We start from the raw sequence: 15,926 nt of genomic DNA, 5'->3' as shown, positions 1-15,926 counted from the left end.
AAAGCCAAACCAAAGTGAAAATAAACAACACTGATAAAGCACAGATGAGGCATGGCTTGGTGCAGCATAAATGGGCAGGGTCCCAGAAAGAAGGGGGCAGCTGCTTTGCTCTTCTTCTGATTCTGCTGCTGTTGGCTATTTTGAAGGTGAAGCCATAGAATATACCTCAAACCATGGCTTAGTCCACAGCAGCAGGACCAGAAGAGAAGCAAAGCAGATGCAATCTTGTCTCCAGGAATCTGCAATAGTTTAGATTCACACTGCCATGTCTCTTGTCAGCATTTGCTTTGCTTACAAGATTCAGCTTCTCAAACTGAAGCTGCTGCCTGCAGCAAGTGCTTCTCACTGTGAGAAACTCAGCTCCACTGAGAGAAGAGCAACGGGACACGAATTCTGAGGAGTGGCAAGAAGGGAGCAGTCAGGCTGCTGTCTCTTTGGCCCTTCCTGCTTAAGGTCTCTCCTTACCCTACTGAAAGTAGACTTGAGAACAACCTTCTCCAGTTCAACAGCAATGAGGGTGGTCATCAGGCTGGTCAGGCTGTCGTAGATCACCGGTGACAATCCTGCCTGCAGACAGAAAACAAGGGCTGCATCTCACAGAGCAATGTTACTGGAAAACAAGTGAGAGGGAAGAGTTGAGGAGGGCACTAATGGCCCCCTCTGTGGTGGTACATCCACTTGCCTGTGATGTGTCGTCAGGGCCACAGGTAAGCTGGGTTACAAAAGAGTACATAACGCCTGCTCAGGGCCCCAAACACACCTTGAACTCTGCCATCTGCTGCTCCAGATTGAGGATGAATTGCTGAACCCAGGGGTCATTGGCCTCATAGTCATTGAACTCTTCCTACAATGGGAGAAGGATACAGATTGGGTCTCCCATCATTCCAGCACAAGCCCATGAATTTTTTTAAAGCTTTTTTATTCCAAATATACCAAAGGGAAAAAAAAGGAGGGAAACTCATATTAGTTTCCATTAACAAGAATAATCAATCAAAAAGGATAAGAATAACCTATCAAATTTAATTTAAAGATATACATTAATGCAAGCTATCCATATGCCCAAATAGGTGTTCAAGCAATATTGTAAGATATATATTCAAATGTGAAAAGGGCAGTAAGATCTTCAAAGCCCCGAATCACAGGTGGGCATTTATCCTTCCAACCTCTTTGTAGCTAGAAGGGCTCACAGGATCCCCTTCAACTGCCCTGGCATTTTTAACCAAAGCATCTTCATCAGCACCTGGAAGGTTTCCCTGCAGTGTCACATGCAATTCTTCACTTCCTTTTAAGAGGCTGTTGCTTCCGCAGGCCAGAAGGCTTGAGGAAACACCCCCCGAGGATGGATTTTTAAAATACTTATCCTGCCTCTCCAAGTGCTTGAGATGGTGCAAGATATAGTAAAAATAACACTGTAAGTTAATTTCTTTAAAACCCACAAGAGTACTTAAAACTATCAGCAGCATAAAAGAGAGCTGTGCCAGTCAGTTTTAGCCTAGCCATTCTCTAGCTTGCTGTTTTGGTTGTATTTCTCTGCTGGAAAGTAGGAGTTCATTCCAACAGCCCCTTCTCTGTACCATCTGAGCAGTTCAAATGAGCAGACAGTAGGACTCACCTCTTCAATGTTATGGGAGACTGACAGGAAGAGGTTGATCCAAGGTTTCACTTGTGGCTTGATAGCTGAGTTAGTGAGCTCATTCAACCCTTCCTGTGGGGAAGCAGGTGGAGAAAAAGAGAAAAACTCTGTCAATCTACCAACATATTTAAAAAACCAGGTACCAGAGACCTGTTCTTAGCCATTGCTGGCCTACATGTACCAACTTTGCTCAGGAGAGCAGCTCCTGACAAAGGTGCAAATGAAACACAGGACTCCTCTGTCTCCAAAAGACAGAGGGAGGTCGCTTGCAATTGCAGCAACCAAGGAGTGTAACAACACTGGGTAGCAGGCTTATGGCCACACGTATATATGCCTGAGTCTGAGTGACTCCTGCAGTGGAGGAAGGGATTGCCTCCCAATCATGGAGTCACAGCATGGCCACCTGCAATTTGGAGTGGCAAAGTCCTGGGAGGCCCCAGAGACAAGACATAGGTGCTTAAGGATGGGAAGGGGTGTCACAGCAACCTGTCAGGTACTGGCCTGGTCTTATATTGCTCTAGGTAGGTGCTGCCCCAGGCAGTCCCACAAAAGGCTTCCCACTCTGCAACATCATAGCCCCTGTTCTGGATTCCACCTTAAGCATCAGCCAAATAAGATGTCTCTCTCTTTACAGTGAAGTTCTCATGCCTCAGAGGCTGAATGCCTCATGCAGGGCCCAAGCTTGTTTATTTCTGGAAATCAGAGGCAGCCTGCTGAGCAAACCATCACTAGGCAATTTTGTAAGACAGTCCTTGGGATTTGTCTGCTGAACGGAGCTAAGAGGCCATGTTCAAACATTGGAAAGCTTACCTGCAACAGATCTCGAAACTTGTTGGACATGGCAGCCATGTCTGAAAGACAGCTGTCAATCTTGGGTTGTGCTTGTTCACCCCCAAACCCCTGGCTAAGCAGCTTGGCACAGTCACTCTGTGTGAAAGCACAAAAGAACCTGAGGCACAGGAAGAGCCTTGTTTGTTACCAGGAGCAAAGGAGAAACATGACTGGTGATTGTGAGAGAGAACATAGTTAAAGAGAAGTTAAAGAAATGGCCTTTGAAGCTAGACTGGCAAGCAGGAAACAGTGGGCTCATGCATTAGTGTAAATAAACACAGAAGAATCCTCTGCTCACTAACCCTCAGGAAGAAAAGAAGTGGGAGGATAGTCAGGCCACAACTGTTACAGGGATTGCCCCTGCCCTTCATCACTTTCTGGAAGCAATCCTGATCCAGAAAGCAGAAATTGCCCATTTCTGCCCATTTTTCTGCTAGGAACAACCAAAACAATTGGGGGAGGGGGCTGGCCTTAGAAATAGGTGGGAAGACTCTCTGCCACAACCCACTGTTTTGTGGGCTCAACACAATATGTAAAGAGTAACATTTTAAAGGGCGAAGGAAAAAGAGGTAAGAGCTGAGGTGGGAGAGGACTTCACTGACAGCCTCTACCACTTCACGCCATGCAAACTAGCTAGGGCTAAGCAGGCAGTGGGCAGTTTAAACCCAGTAGCTTATTTTAACAGACATCTTACTGAGAAGTTTCATTAGTCTGTGATTTAAGTGTGTTTACCACCCTAAACTGCTGGGATGAACCAGTTAAAAAGTTTAAGAAAATGAATCAATCTAGATAAAAGCTCCCAACTGCAGACTTGAGTCAGGCCAACAGGCAACCTCCCAAGAGCAAAGAGTGCAGACTAACAACGCTAACAACAGATAAGAGAAAGATGCCCTCAAGACCTTTCTTGGTAATCAGTGGTGGAAGGTCTGCTGACAGTACCTCCAGGGTCTTCTTTAGTGTCATGATGTTTTCACTGCAGATCTCCACATTGTTTAATGTCACCTAAAGAATGGGAGGAGGCAGAGAGGAAAGGGGGATCAGAATCTTGTGAAATTTGCTACTCCTGGGAAGATCCTTGCTGTGGGCACAATTAGGATTGGGCACGAAGGACATAGCCAAATGCTCTCTTGAGACTTGCCACTGATTGCTTGGCTAGTGGGTTAAGACAACCCACCTGTTTGTTTGTTTGTTTGTTTGTTTGGTTGGTTGGTTGGCTGCCTCCCTCCCTCCCTCTGGACAGAGAATACAGATCCTGGCTAATGCTTAATTAAATAATAATAATAATAATAATAATAATAATAATAATAATAATAATAAATAAAATTTATATACCGCCCTATACACGGAGGTCTCAGGGCGGTTCACAGAAAAGATCACAATGCTTGCTCCTATTCCTTCCCTATGTCTCCCACCTGTATTGCAGGTGTTTAAAGCTGCACACCCACCAGAAAGGACTGCTTGGCCTCATCTGTACTTTCAATGCCTTTGGTGTCAAACTTGCCCTGCTGAAGGCTGCTGTGCATGATGCTCACTGCGCTGGTCACACCTCTCTGGAAGTCCTGGAATGTGGTGGCTGGGAAACCCATCTTGAGTTTGTTGCACAAGACCTCCCTGGAAAGGGCAAGAGAGGAGATGGAAGTTGCCAAGATGTCCTGTGAGATCTGACCGCTTCCAAGTCACTGTCATACCACGCTGGGCAAAGGGGACAAAGGCAGTGAACTGCTCCAAGGCTTTCCTTCCTCCCAATTCTTCCAGTCATTGCCTGCCACCCTCCTACTCCCAACCTTTATTTAGAACCAGCTTCTATTTCAGCTGCTCATCAGCACATGGAAGTGACATACACAGTTCCCAAGAGGGCTCAGATAATAAATATTCTGCTCTCTTGCCCAGGAATATTCTTGAGGCACTTGGCCATCCATCCCCAGAGCATCTGTTCACTGCATGCCAATGAAGTGCCTCATAAGTCACAGCCCTTCTTGTACACAGAAATGGCCAGGAATCTGGAAGGCTGCAGTATGAAGAAGCCAAGGAATTCTGCATGTAACATTTGCCATTGTGGAACTAGACATGATGGGACCCTTGTGTCAAATTGAGAATTTCACTCTCTGCTCAAAGAAGAGGCTAGCCTGCTCCTCTCTGCTGCTCCTCTTGAAGCCTTTCACAGAAAAGAGGCTGGAAGTTGACTGCCCTTTCAAAGGGGGAGACAAAAGCTTAGGAAGCTTGGAGCAGATACTTACAAGGCAGGTAGGAACCTGCACCTCATGGCGCCATCTGGTGGAGACCAAAAACCTATGTGCTGAAAATCTGTAACCGTAAGCGCTATATTAGGTGAACTGCCTGGACCACCACAGTCTAGGAGGGCCAAAAAGCTGCACACCACACACCTGAAATCTGACTCCAGCTCCGTGATGGAGTGGTTGATCATAGCACAGAGGCAGTCGATGCTGGAGCTGGAAAGAGCCCGCCCAATGCACTTCTTCACAATATAGAAGACATCATCCACCATACTGGAGGTCAGCTGACCCTTCTCACATGTGTCCATAGCAACAGCCTGGCAAAGAAATCAACACACATCAATGACTTCCACAGAACACCTACATTGGTGCAGCTGCACTGGCTACCTGCATGTTTCCTGCTAATTCAAAGTGCCTGTTTTCACCTATATGATTCAGGACCTCGCTGGAGTCATTGATCTTCATCTGAGCCATTCTCTGGGTGCACTCTTTGAGGGAGATTCAGAGAGAAGGAACAAGGGAGAGCATGGCTTTTCAGCTCTGGTTCCCAGTCTGTGGAAGGCTGTCTCCAGTGAGGTCTGTCTGGCATGGTCAACAACATCCTTCAGGTGCCAGGTTAAAACTTGTCTCATCTACCAGGGATATGACCTAGTATGACACCTATTTGATTGCATGCTCTTCCTGCTGATGTTTTTGGTTTTTCTGCTGGACTTGATTATAGGTTAGCAGAATGGTTTTACTGAAATGTATTGCCTTATATGTTATGTCATTCAACCTTTAGTAAGTCACTTAGAGTAAGACAAGTAAATAAAGAGGGCCAACAAGACTCTTCACGACCTGCAAAGCCAGCTGATCATGAACTGCTCTGGCAGGCAGGTGCGCCCTCCAGACATGGGCTGTAGTAAAGTTAGTACTTCCCTAGTAGCTGTTCTTTGGTCAAGTGGAAAGTGAGGCCTTGTGAGAAACCAGTAAGAATTATGGGAGCCGTCCTGTTGCTTTAATCCATGGACTTGTTGTCCCCAAGGGCGTGAGAGGTTTACTATGGGAAAAGAATTCTCTGGCTCAGCTGAAGGTCTGACACCTGGGTTCAAAGTTATGCACATACCCTCTGTGATGTTATCTATCTTTAATTGCTTGGGAATGTGCATCTGCCTAAGCACCACCAATCTCCATGGGAAGGGAGGAAAAACCTTGATCTAGGCTCTGGAGTCTTAATTGGTTCAGGTGCCACAAGTTAGAATTATTAACCCACAAGCTGGTCATTGGGCAATTCAGATGTAATCAAGGGTTTTGACTGGTCCTGGGGTTTCTGATTCCACGTGCAAATTATGGATAAAAGATCTTGAGAATGGTTTGAAAGCGCGCACTCTGCAATTCGCAAAATTGCCTGGCTGCTGATGTCCACCAAAGCAGCCGTCCTTTCATATTTTGTTCTTGTGTGATGAAGAAGGACTTTGAACTGTTCTATCTTTGCTTTAGAGTATAGAAATAAGTATTAGCTAGCTATATTTTACAACGTTCTTATTTTTCTCTGTACTTGTAATTCAAAAAAGATGTGCCTGCTTATTAGCATGTTCTTTATGCTTTTTTAAAATAAATTTTAAGAAATAAAACTTCCTCTTGTATTGTATGTGCCTATCCGGGGGAATGGCTAATTCCAACGCTTAGACTTCTTGTTTGCACTCTACCAAAGGATTTCTGCCTGCAAGCTTGTGGAAGCAACTTGTAGTTTGGGGTTAGCCAGTAACAAAGGAGCACAGCTGACTCCCTTGAGCTGTGGCTTCTGGTAACGCTGGGTCAAGGGAGTGGTGGCAGCCCTACCAGTTCTATTTTGTCCTGTTTTTGGAAAAGTAAACGGGCTTGCCAGCCTTGCTCCAGAAGCCTGCTCTGACCAGAGAAGCAAAGACAGGTGAGGGAGGGGCAAGTGGCTGGGCGCCCGATTACTACATGGGCCTTTCAGAATTTGCTGTGCCTGAAGAATAGAGGATATTTTTTAATCTATGAAGAGAATTTCAAAGGGGTCTCAAAACCATAACAGTCCTTTCTGGTGCTCACACTATAGGCAATTCAGAAATCCCCAACATTACACCCCAGAAGGGCCTCAATCCACCATGATGCACTCAGTACCCTAAGATTCAACTCAATATCCCCCCATCCTGAAAAGGAGGGCAGCTTCCCCTACCTTGTTGACAGTCTCCCTCATGAAATACTCCTCCATGGTAATATAATAGCCAATCAGCTCCTGCATAGCGCAGCTCAGTAAGCAGTTGTTCAGCAGCTTGTCCAGGCACTTCTGATGCTCTGTGGAGTACAAGCAGAGAAGCAGGCCATGGGCTGCAGTAACAGGACACCAGTCCAGCTCCTTCTGAGCAACTGCAATTTCCTGCACACAACATTCCCCACCCCTGGTAAGTCACCCACTTTGTATTGCAATCAACAGCCTATTTAGGAGGAAAACAAGAACAGTGGAATGATGCTCACACAAGACTTGGGCCAGGGGGGAAAATGCACTCAGAATGAATTAGGCAGCAGGTTTTTGGAAGGCTTCCTTAGATCCTGAGGCAGGAGTAGGAGCTATGGACTGCAAGCTCTGACTCTTTCCCAATATCAACACCAAGCAGCTTGTAAGCCATTTCCACACCCTCCTTGGTAACCACAGCCCAAGGGAACACAACCTTCTTGGCAGGACTGAAGTTGCAGAGGTGAGGGGGTGGGTTGAGCAATTCCTTAGTCCTGCTCTGTACTTTCCTAAAATGTTAATGCCTCTTGTCTGCCTGGATGGAGGCTTGAGACAGATATGTCTGAGTGTGCCTGGAGAAATCTTGTGCTGTTTGTTGCATGGCTGGAATTCAGCCAGATGTACAAAGGTGAGAATCATTGTTACTCTGCCCACTTCCATCCCAACCCTACACACATTGGCATATGAATCTTGGGAAATCCTGCCTGATCCAGAGCCCACAAAGCATGGCCAAGGATTCCTAATAGTGCAATCCTAACCATACCTACTCAGAAGCAAGTCCAACTGAATTCAATGGGGCTTACTCCCAGTAAGCGGAGTTAGTAATGCAGCATAATTTGTTAACTTATTATTTCTGTTTTGAAATCTTGCCCATTACACAAGTTCATCTGGTAAGCCAAACCAGCCACAAGTTAAAGAGCATCTCAGATTTGGTTTTGTGCAAGGAGCACTTAAGTTTTCACCTTGCTTCACATCCTCTGAAGCCATGGAATCTCCCACCTCAAAGTCGGAGATGATGCGCCTTCTAATGAATCTCAGATACAGCTCACTCCGTGCATTCATCAAGGTAACCTCTGTTAAAATGGGGTCAAGTTCCCTGTGAGAAGAAAAATGACAGTCAATAGCAGAACCACTGAGAAAGCAGGCATTTCACAACAAGATGAGGTAGTAGAACAAAGCCCTCAAGACAGCTCTGGACAGCCAGCAAGCTCATGTTGGAATCCTGAAATTGCCGCATGTAAAACAATGCTTCCAGTCAACAAACAAATGTTTGCAGATGTGGAAATGTAGTGCAATGAGCCATTCTGGGACCATAAGGCTGGCTTTGCCATTTCCTGTCATGCCAGTGATTTGTGGTTTTTGTTTACCAGTTCTGTGAAAACCTGTTCCTCATAGCAGAGGAACAAGCTTAAGGGGATGCCTTGCTGTTCCTGCAAGGAAATTGGTTAATAACTGTGCGTTTGGGTTTGGCAGGAACAAGAATCCCTAGACACTTCAGCCTAGTCATCAGCTGGGTGGCTAAAACTTGAGCTTAGCAATGACCAGAGACAAACTCATAAGGTAGATAAAACTTGCCACAGCAGCTCTGGAGAGTGGGTTTTAAACTGGTGCAGGTGCATGTCCATACACACACACACACACACACACACACACACTTCCTTTCCAGAGAGAGATGCAAACCTCTGGCTGCTGCAAATTGCCTTCAATCCTATAAATTCACCCAGCTAATTGAACAACTCAAGCAGAGAAATGTAATACCAGCCAGGCCTTAACCTAGATTGGAACAGGGTCCAGTTAATGGCCAGTCTTCAACAGAGCCAGCAACTGCCACAACCCTCTTGAGTACCTTCCTGAGAAAGCATTAGCAACCAAGTGGTAGTTGTCATAATCATTTGCTCCAGGGTGTAAGTCACCTCATAAGTCCCTGGCCTGCTCATCCTCACCACTTTACATTCTTACCTATTCTAATCCATTCTTTCCCCTTTTCCATTCCAATTTGCAGCTTATATGATCACTCTCTGATGCAAATGGTTCCATCAAACACACAAATACTGTACAACACAATTCCATCTTGTGCAGTCTTCCATTGTGAGACAGGCCAGGGGAGAAAGCAGGTGACCCCCCCTAATCTATGAAAGAGCCTCTGCTTCCTAGTGGACAGATGCCTGGCCCATTGGGTGGTGACAAAGGAGAGCACACTGGATGGCATCACAGAGGGAGAACACACTAGTTTCGTAAGACTGGGCCTGGTCCTTTCCAGGATACCCTTGGACATTTAAGTGCCAGGTCAAACCACAATTTCCCACAATGAAAAGAGTTGTGGCTGAAAAGCAGGAAGGAAAGAGGGGGAGATTTTGGCCAGTTTACCTTGGCTCAATCTTTTCCGCAACTGAACTCCTCATCATGCTGTTCTGAACATGCTGAAACTGCAAGCGTAAGAAGTAGAGAGCTGTTAGAAATCTCATTTCTGCTTGTTGACGCCTAAATTACCAGTCTCCTCCCGCTGGAGCAGTAATAAGGCAACAGGTAGAGGGAAGGAGAGCTAAGGATGACCTCTTCATTCCATACCCAAGGGGAATTTACATAGGAGTTAGAGAGAGATCAGAAACAGAAGGATGCTGACAGAAGCTTTTGAAAGAAGCATTAAAAAGAAAAGAAAAAACACACTAATAAGCAAACCCCAGAAGTATTTGCTATGTTGGACAATAGGAGTCTACAGGGAAATCACCACCAAGCCTTAGAGCATGACTCGGCACAGAGAGAGAGAGAGAGAGAGAGAGAGAGAGAGAGAAACAGAGACAGTGAGCAAGCTCATTTATTTGCTGGGCCCTGAAGCTCATTGGGTGGCCTTGGACAAGCCAGCTAAACTGACACACAGGAGAGTTGGAAGGCAATGGGTAGCATCGTTACCCATTGGTGTACATGGCACATTGCAGAGTTAATAACTTAGGGACTACAGGAAAAGTCACTCACCTTCTGACATGCCCTGAGTGAGAGGGAAGGGGAGGGTGTGGGCTGTGGCTGCAGAGAGCTGCAGACATTTGGGGACACTTTTCTGTGTGGAACCTCAAGACCCTTTAGGCACCTCGGTCTGGGTACACTGGGTGGCCACACTCTGCCCTGATTCTACCCCATTTTGCAGATGGGACAGAAACAGTGACAGCCACCACTGGGATGTTGTAAAAATTGAACCAACAGGGATTGAAGGTATACAGCAGGCAGGACGGGGTGTGTGGGCGAGAGTCACTGGGGCCACTAGTAATTAGAGCATTTGAGCTCCCTAACCAGCCAAGAGACTAGCCTTCTGCACTGCCACCACCAGTAAGAAAACACAGGTGATCCCAGCAGCAGCCCACAATGTGAGGTCTGCATGTGCTGTTCCCATTGTTACAAGCCACATAAAGGGCTCTCTTGCACCAGCAAACTCAAGAGAAGCCTCATGGAACTGGCTCAAAGTGGGTTCCTCCATGTCTTCCTCAGGCCACACTGGCAAGTCTCTCACCTGTCTGTGATAGGATCTCTGCTGGATAAACTTGTCCACAACCTTTTCTACCTGTCGATCACATTCTGTCTGTAGGTGCTTAATCAGTGTATAAAGCCTGCCTGGTCCATAGTAGGTCTCCACAATGGGTTGGTGGGTCTCCACAATACGGGCAATCCCTAGAAGAAGAAAAAACAGGTGATATGAGATTGTTGTACAGTGCTCCAGAAAAAGCTGCCACCCCATCCTGTGAGGACAAAAGGATCATTCTAAACAGAAGTCCAAGACTATCCCCCAACACTTCACTGTTATCTCCTAGTAGGTCTGGGAACACGCCCCAACTGAAATCATGAAAAGTCCCTGGCAGTCAGTATAGGCAGTACTGAATTAGATGGACCAATGGTTTGACTTAGCATAAGGCAGATATTCTAAGGTATTCTCAATGGCGGCAGGGAGTTACCTTCAAAAAGTAGGGTCAGCGTGTCTGCAAAGATAGCTGCAGCTCTACGGTCACTCATGTCTGTCTTCATCACCAACTGCAGGTTCTCCTCTGCTTTATTTGCAACCTGAAAAAATTGAGACTTTTAGCCTATGTTATCCCACAGCCTCAGTCAAAACTCAAGCAAGGACAATCCTCCTGGAGGAGCCTTTTTTTAAACTAAGATTTTGTTAATCAATCAATCAATCAATCAATCAATCAAATCTTTACAGCAGTCCAAGCTGGTGGCGATCACTTTTGCAGATAATTCCATAGTTGAATTATGTGTTACGTGATGGATATGAGGCTGCTTGTAACTGCACATACATCTACTGTGTTCCCTCCTTAGCCATCTTTCTTTCTAAACTAAAAAGTCCCAGTTTCTATAAGACTGACCCACTAGAACAGGAGCAATGCTCACCCCCAAGAAGCTCGGAATGCATCTCAGCTGTAAATGAGCAGCAGCTCTCAAGCTACTCTTACCTGTTTGCACAGGTACTCGGAGAATTTACTTAGTCCTTCTTCATGCAAGCCCAGCAGAGGAAATATCTTGAAAAAGCGCTCCACTTGGGGCAGGTCTTCCTGTTTTGTGGCAATGTCAAATTTCTCAGTCACAATCACCTTCAGGCGCTGCTCTGCCTCCTGCAGAAGCTTCAAGTTGGCCTCAATTATGCTGCCTGCCCAGAAAGGAGAGTCTCAGTATCTGCAATGGCTCCATACTTAAGAAAGGACCTCCCCTCAGATGTGGGTCACACATCAATATTATCACTTTAAAAAATGCTCCTTTTTGTTCAGACCTTGGAAGGGCACCGTGATTTGCTTCTGCTGGTTATCTTTTTATTTCATCCCTGTTGGCATTTAATCTTACTTTTAATTAGGATTTATGATGATTCTGTATTTATATACTGTTTATTATGTTTTTAAAACATGTGTCATGCCCTGCCCTGAAACACTTGCGTGAAGCACTAGGGTGTTATAAATATGGGGGGGGGGGGCGGAATGGAAGTAGTAAAAGTTTAGGCACCATTTGTTCATAGTGACAAAGTTGGCTTTTCTTCATTTTTACTAGTAACAAGAGAAATCACAGAAACACAGAATTGAAGGATGACTTCTGGGTGTATTCTGTAAAACCAAATGACACTTAATGTACCGGTACTTCACAACAATCAGGTGTCTTTTTGGCTATTGTGAATATATTGGAATCCACCCCAAATATTGTTTCTACAGTGTAGGGTGGGATATTAGATACAATTAAATAAACCAATAAACATAATGATTACCTTCCCGGCCCTGCCTGCTGAGCTCAATGACAGATTTGTCCAAAGAAAGGTAGCGATGAATATGCGCAGCAGCCTGTTCATAATCTTCATTCCTCAGGGCTGTCTGGACTCCATCCATGCAGAACTTCAAGTCCAGAATGTCATCTGCTCTCTGGATGGCTTGATAGAGGCGATTCTGCCAAGAAGGGCTCCAATTAATTCCCCTCCAAAATTGGCAAGGCCAGGAGCAGAAGAGGCTAATGGAGACCACAACAACTGATGAAGCTACATATGATGATTTCTCAGCTGTGGGTGCTCCGTGCCAGTCCCACCAGCCAGATTGCTGCTCTGTGAGCATGCATTGAAGACATGACAAGCAGGGCCTCCAAGATCCAGCACAGCAGGGAAGAGTTCTCCAGGATGCAACTAGCCTGGCCACGATCACACACATTTGTCTCATCAAGGCTGGGCCAAAGCAGCACAGCAGGATCAGGATGTCTTTGAAAAACATTTGGAAACTTAAGCTGAAGTTTTGACTGCGGCAAGCTTTTTTGCAGCTAGCTATTGCTATATCAAGTGTCATGGCTTCCAATGACTTCTTCTAAAGTCCTAAACAGCTTGGAGGCAGACCATCTCTTCCCACAAGGATCCTGCCCATCTATACAGGGGAGGCTCTGCTCCCAGCACCAAAAGGGTGCCTGGTGGGAATGCGGGGGACAACCATTGTCATGGCATTGTATGTGTGGCATTCCATGCCCTGGGAGATGAGATGGGCTCCCTTCCTAACAGTTTTCAGATGCCAAGCAATGACATTTTTGTCCCAGCATGCCTACAATGCACCCTTTCCTTGCCTATCCCTGTAGTAACTAATATATTTGAATACCTTAGACCCTGGCCTGTTGTCTCTTTGCTCTTTCCCCTTTCTGTGATCATAGCCCACTTTAACTCCAGGTTAAAAGATTCCAACATGTCTCTTGATTATGCATATGAAGGGATATGCCCATGTAAATGGAGAATGTGTGGGAACAGTCGTATTTGAAACAAGTGCATCTGAAACATTTCTGCAACCCCTGACAACTCAAATAAAGACCACATCTCAAAAACAGATGAGTAAAATGGGACAGCCTTGTATTCTTATCTTTTATTTAATTTCTATACTGCCCTACTTATGAAGATCACGCGGTGGTTCACAATATAAAAACACAAAAATACATACCATGATAACAAACCAAACAATACTCTCACAACGTTATTATTACTGTATAGGTATTAAAGGACCAGTGATGGGGGAGGGAAAGAAAAATTCATCCTTAAATGTTGACAATCACACATAGCCATGTCATGACAACCCAGTCAGACTCAAAGCTCAGTAAGGCTTTATCTAGTTACCTTGGCAAGGTCGAGCTGTCGGACTTTGCTGCTGACATTCTCAGCCAGATTGCAGGTGAAAGTGATCATCCCAGCTAGCTGCTTCGCATCGCCTTCAATGAGCTGCAGGTTAGGACTGAAAACAAAGAAACAAGGGAAAGTAGGATGTCTATTTTGGAAAAAGCAGCAACGATGCAGCACTGCGCATACAGTACTACGACTGCTACTCACCCCATGCGATGAAGGGTAGCCATCTTGCTCTCCATGGAGCTCTGCTGTTCCAGAAGCATCTCCAACTCTTCTTCCACGGCTTTCTGAAAAACAGAAATATAATGCTGCAGGCATAATCAATGCCCAATTTGCAGCTTGTCCCTTTCAAGATCAATGGTAACGGCATGGCTTAAGAACTCAATGTGACAAGAGATCAGGGATCCAAGCAAAAGGTTGCTAATAGGGGTTGGGCACATCACATGCTCTATTCTGCATCAGTTTATCCTTTCCATGAAAGAGGGTATGCTTCCTCTCAAACTACAATGGAGTCCGTTACTAGATAAATGGGATATTCATCACTATCATATCCTACTCCTGAGCTTCCAGAGGCAGATACTGCCCTGGAATGATCCATCAAGGCTCTTTTGTCTCCTTGGGTTCAGTACCTTTGCACACATGACCAATATTTGTTGCACATCACTAGCTCTGATTCTACCCAATCATATGACACAATCCACATTATGCTGGATTTGGGGTCCCCAACGTAACACCCATGACTACTCCCTGTGGTGCACTCTGAGGACAACTGCATCTGCCCATGCATGCTTAACACTGTGTGGTTCTGCCAAGCAAACTGCAGGCATTCATGTGCCGTACAGTCTTCCCTTTCCCTTCCCTTCCTTGGCCCAGAGAAATTCCTCTTAGGAAAGGAAAGGAAGGTGGGGCAGCTGGAGGCTCATGCCTTTCTTTGCCTTGCCGTCTTTTCAGGAAAGAAAAAGGCAGGATCCTTTTAAAGGAGAAAGTGATATGGGTGTGTTCCTGGCTGTTTTTATACATATGTTACTTTTACTGGCTTTTATGTTGAGTGGGTTGGAATGTTTTGCCAGTATTTGAGTGGGTGGTGGCAGCAGCAGGCTTAGTGGGACTGTTTTGCCTTCTTTGTGGGGGTGTTTGGATTGCCTGTGTTTGAGGTTGCATTCCTTTTGGCTGTTTGTTTTGGTAGGTTTGCTGATACCTCCTTTTGCTTGTTTTTGGGGAGGTTGCCTCCCCTTTGACTTGCTTATGATGGTGTTTTCCCTGTAGTTTACTTGGGACAAGGTATTCTGTGTATCACTAGTTTTGGGGTCTTTGTAGTGCCCACAACAGTTTATTAGATTGCCAAATGTGTCCCAGGCCACAAAAGGTTTGGAACTAGAGTACTGATGGTTGTTACAACATCTGTCCAGAAACCGAAACAGACACTTGCTCAGATGCACCCAGGAATCTTATCTGTGGAATATTTGTGGCCCTATGACATTTTAGGTTTTCATCATTTTACCTTGTTTTAAGTTTTGTGAGGGAGAGTCATGAGCATCTCTTTAACCCACCCTTTGCCAACCATGCAGCCCCGACATCATTTGACCACACCTGGTGGACAACAGGTTGGTGAAAGCTGGTCTCTCATCTTGAAGGAAGGAGAACCTAAGAGGGGTTTGATGGCTCAGGCCAAAGGCAGCCCACAGAGTCCAGCATCCTTTCCTCACCATGGCCAACCAGATGCCCCCAAGGGAAACCCACAAACAGGATATGGGTGCGACAGCAACTCTCCCTTTGCAATTCCAGAAACTACTATTCAGACGCATTGCTGCCTCTGACCATGGAAGCAGCACATAGCCATCCTGGATAATAGCCACTGAAAACCTCCTCTTCCTCCATGAATTTGCCCAGTACTCTTTTAATGCCCTCTAATTTAGTGCCCACCCCTGCCTCCTGCGGAAGGGAGTTCCACAGTTTAGCTCTGTGCTGCGGGAACATGGGGCTTTCTTTTGGGGGAAAGGGGGCCTTGCCCGCCGCTTGCTTCCCCGTTCCTAACTAAAGGCGGCGGCGCGGAGGGGGGCACCCTAGACAGGAGCGAGGCCCGAAGGGATACCGAGGCAGCCTAGTTCCGGAGTGACGGGGGCTGGGAGGGAAGGGGGAGAATATAATCCAAGCCGCACCTCCTCCCCGCACAGGCGGCTGTAGGCGGCCTCCAGCTCCGGCAGGTCAGTGAGCGCCCGGATTTGCTCCATGGATAACGAGGAGGATGAGGAAACAGAAGGTCCGGAGCCGCCGCCATCGCTCCCTCCCCTCAGGCCTGAACCGGCCGCCGACGCCGCCATTTTGGCCCCGCGTCGTTCTAGAGATAAGAAAATTGAAGAGTCGCGCTGGATTAGC

The 15,926-nt window shown here is 46.2% G+C and overlaps 1 protein-coding gene across 1 annotated transcript in view; it reads right to left on the bottom strand.

The window, feature by feature from the left end:
* COG4 (component of oligomeric golgi complex 4) overlaps positions 1 to 15,926 on the bottom strand; it is an 18,116-nt gene extending 2,190 nt beyond the window's left edge. Inside the window, exons 1-17 of the mRNA XM_079989306.1 lie at positions 15,710 to 15,926; positions 13,755 to 13,837; positions 13,545 to 13,659; positions 12,177 to 12,351; positions 11,380 to 11,573; positions 10,879 to 10,984; positions 10,440 to 10,597; positions 9,305 to 9,363; positions 7,900 to 8,033; positions 6,881 to 6,999; positions 4,849 to 5,015; positions 3,910 to 4,075; positions 3,404 to 3,466; positions 2,444 to 2,560; positions 1,613 to 1,705; positions 761 to 844; positions 466 to 567 (exon numbers count right to left, since the gene is read on the bottom strand). Of these exons, the coding sequence (XP_079845432.1) occupies positions 466 to 567; positions 761 to 844; positions 1,613 to 1,705; positions 2,444 to 2,560; positions 3,404 to 3,466; positions 3,910 to 4,075; positions 4,849 to 5,015; positions 6,881 to 6,999; positions 7,900 to 8,033; positions 9,305 to 9,363; positions 10,440 to 10,597; positions 10,879 to 10,984; positions 11,380 to 11,573; positions 12,177 to 12,351; positions 13,545 to 13,659; positions 13,755 to 13,837; positions 15,710 to 15,871 (2,097 nt within the window). The 5' untranslated portion in view covers positions 15,872 to 15,926. The remainder of the gene's footprint in view (positions 1 to 465; positions 568 to 760; positions 845 to 1,612; positions 1,706 to 2,443; positions 2,561 to 3,403; positions 3,467 to 3,909; positions 4,076 to 4,848; positions 5,016 to 6,880; positions 7,000 to 7,899; positions 8,034 to 9,304; positions 9,364 to 10,439; positions 10,598 to 10,878; positions 10,985 to 11,379; positions 11,574 to 12,176; positions 12,352 to 13,544; positions 13,660 to 13,754; positions 13,838 to 15,709) is intronic.

The sequence above is a fragment of the Podarcis cretensis genome (genome assembly GCF_951804945.1).
Source record: "Podarcis cretensis genome assembly, chromosome: 8".
Classification (NCBI taxonomy): Eukaryota; Metazoa; Chordata; class Lepidosauria; order Squamata; family Lacertidae; genus Podarcis; species Podarcis cretensis.
Note: the sequence above shows the minus strand (reverse complement) of the source record. Positions and strands in the feature narration are given on the sequence as shown.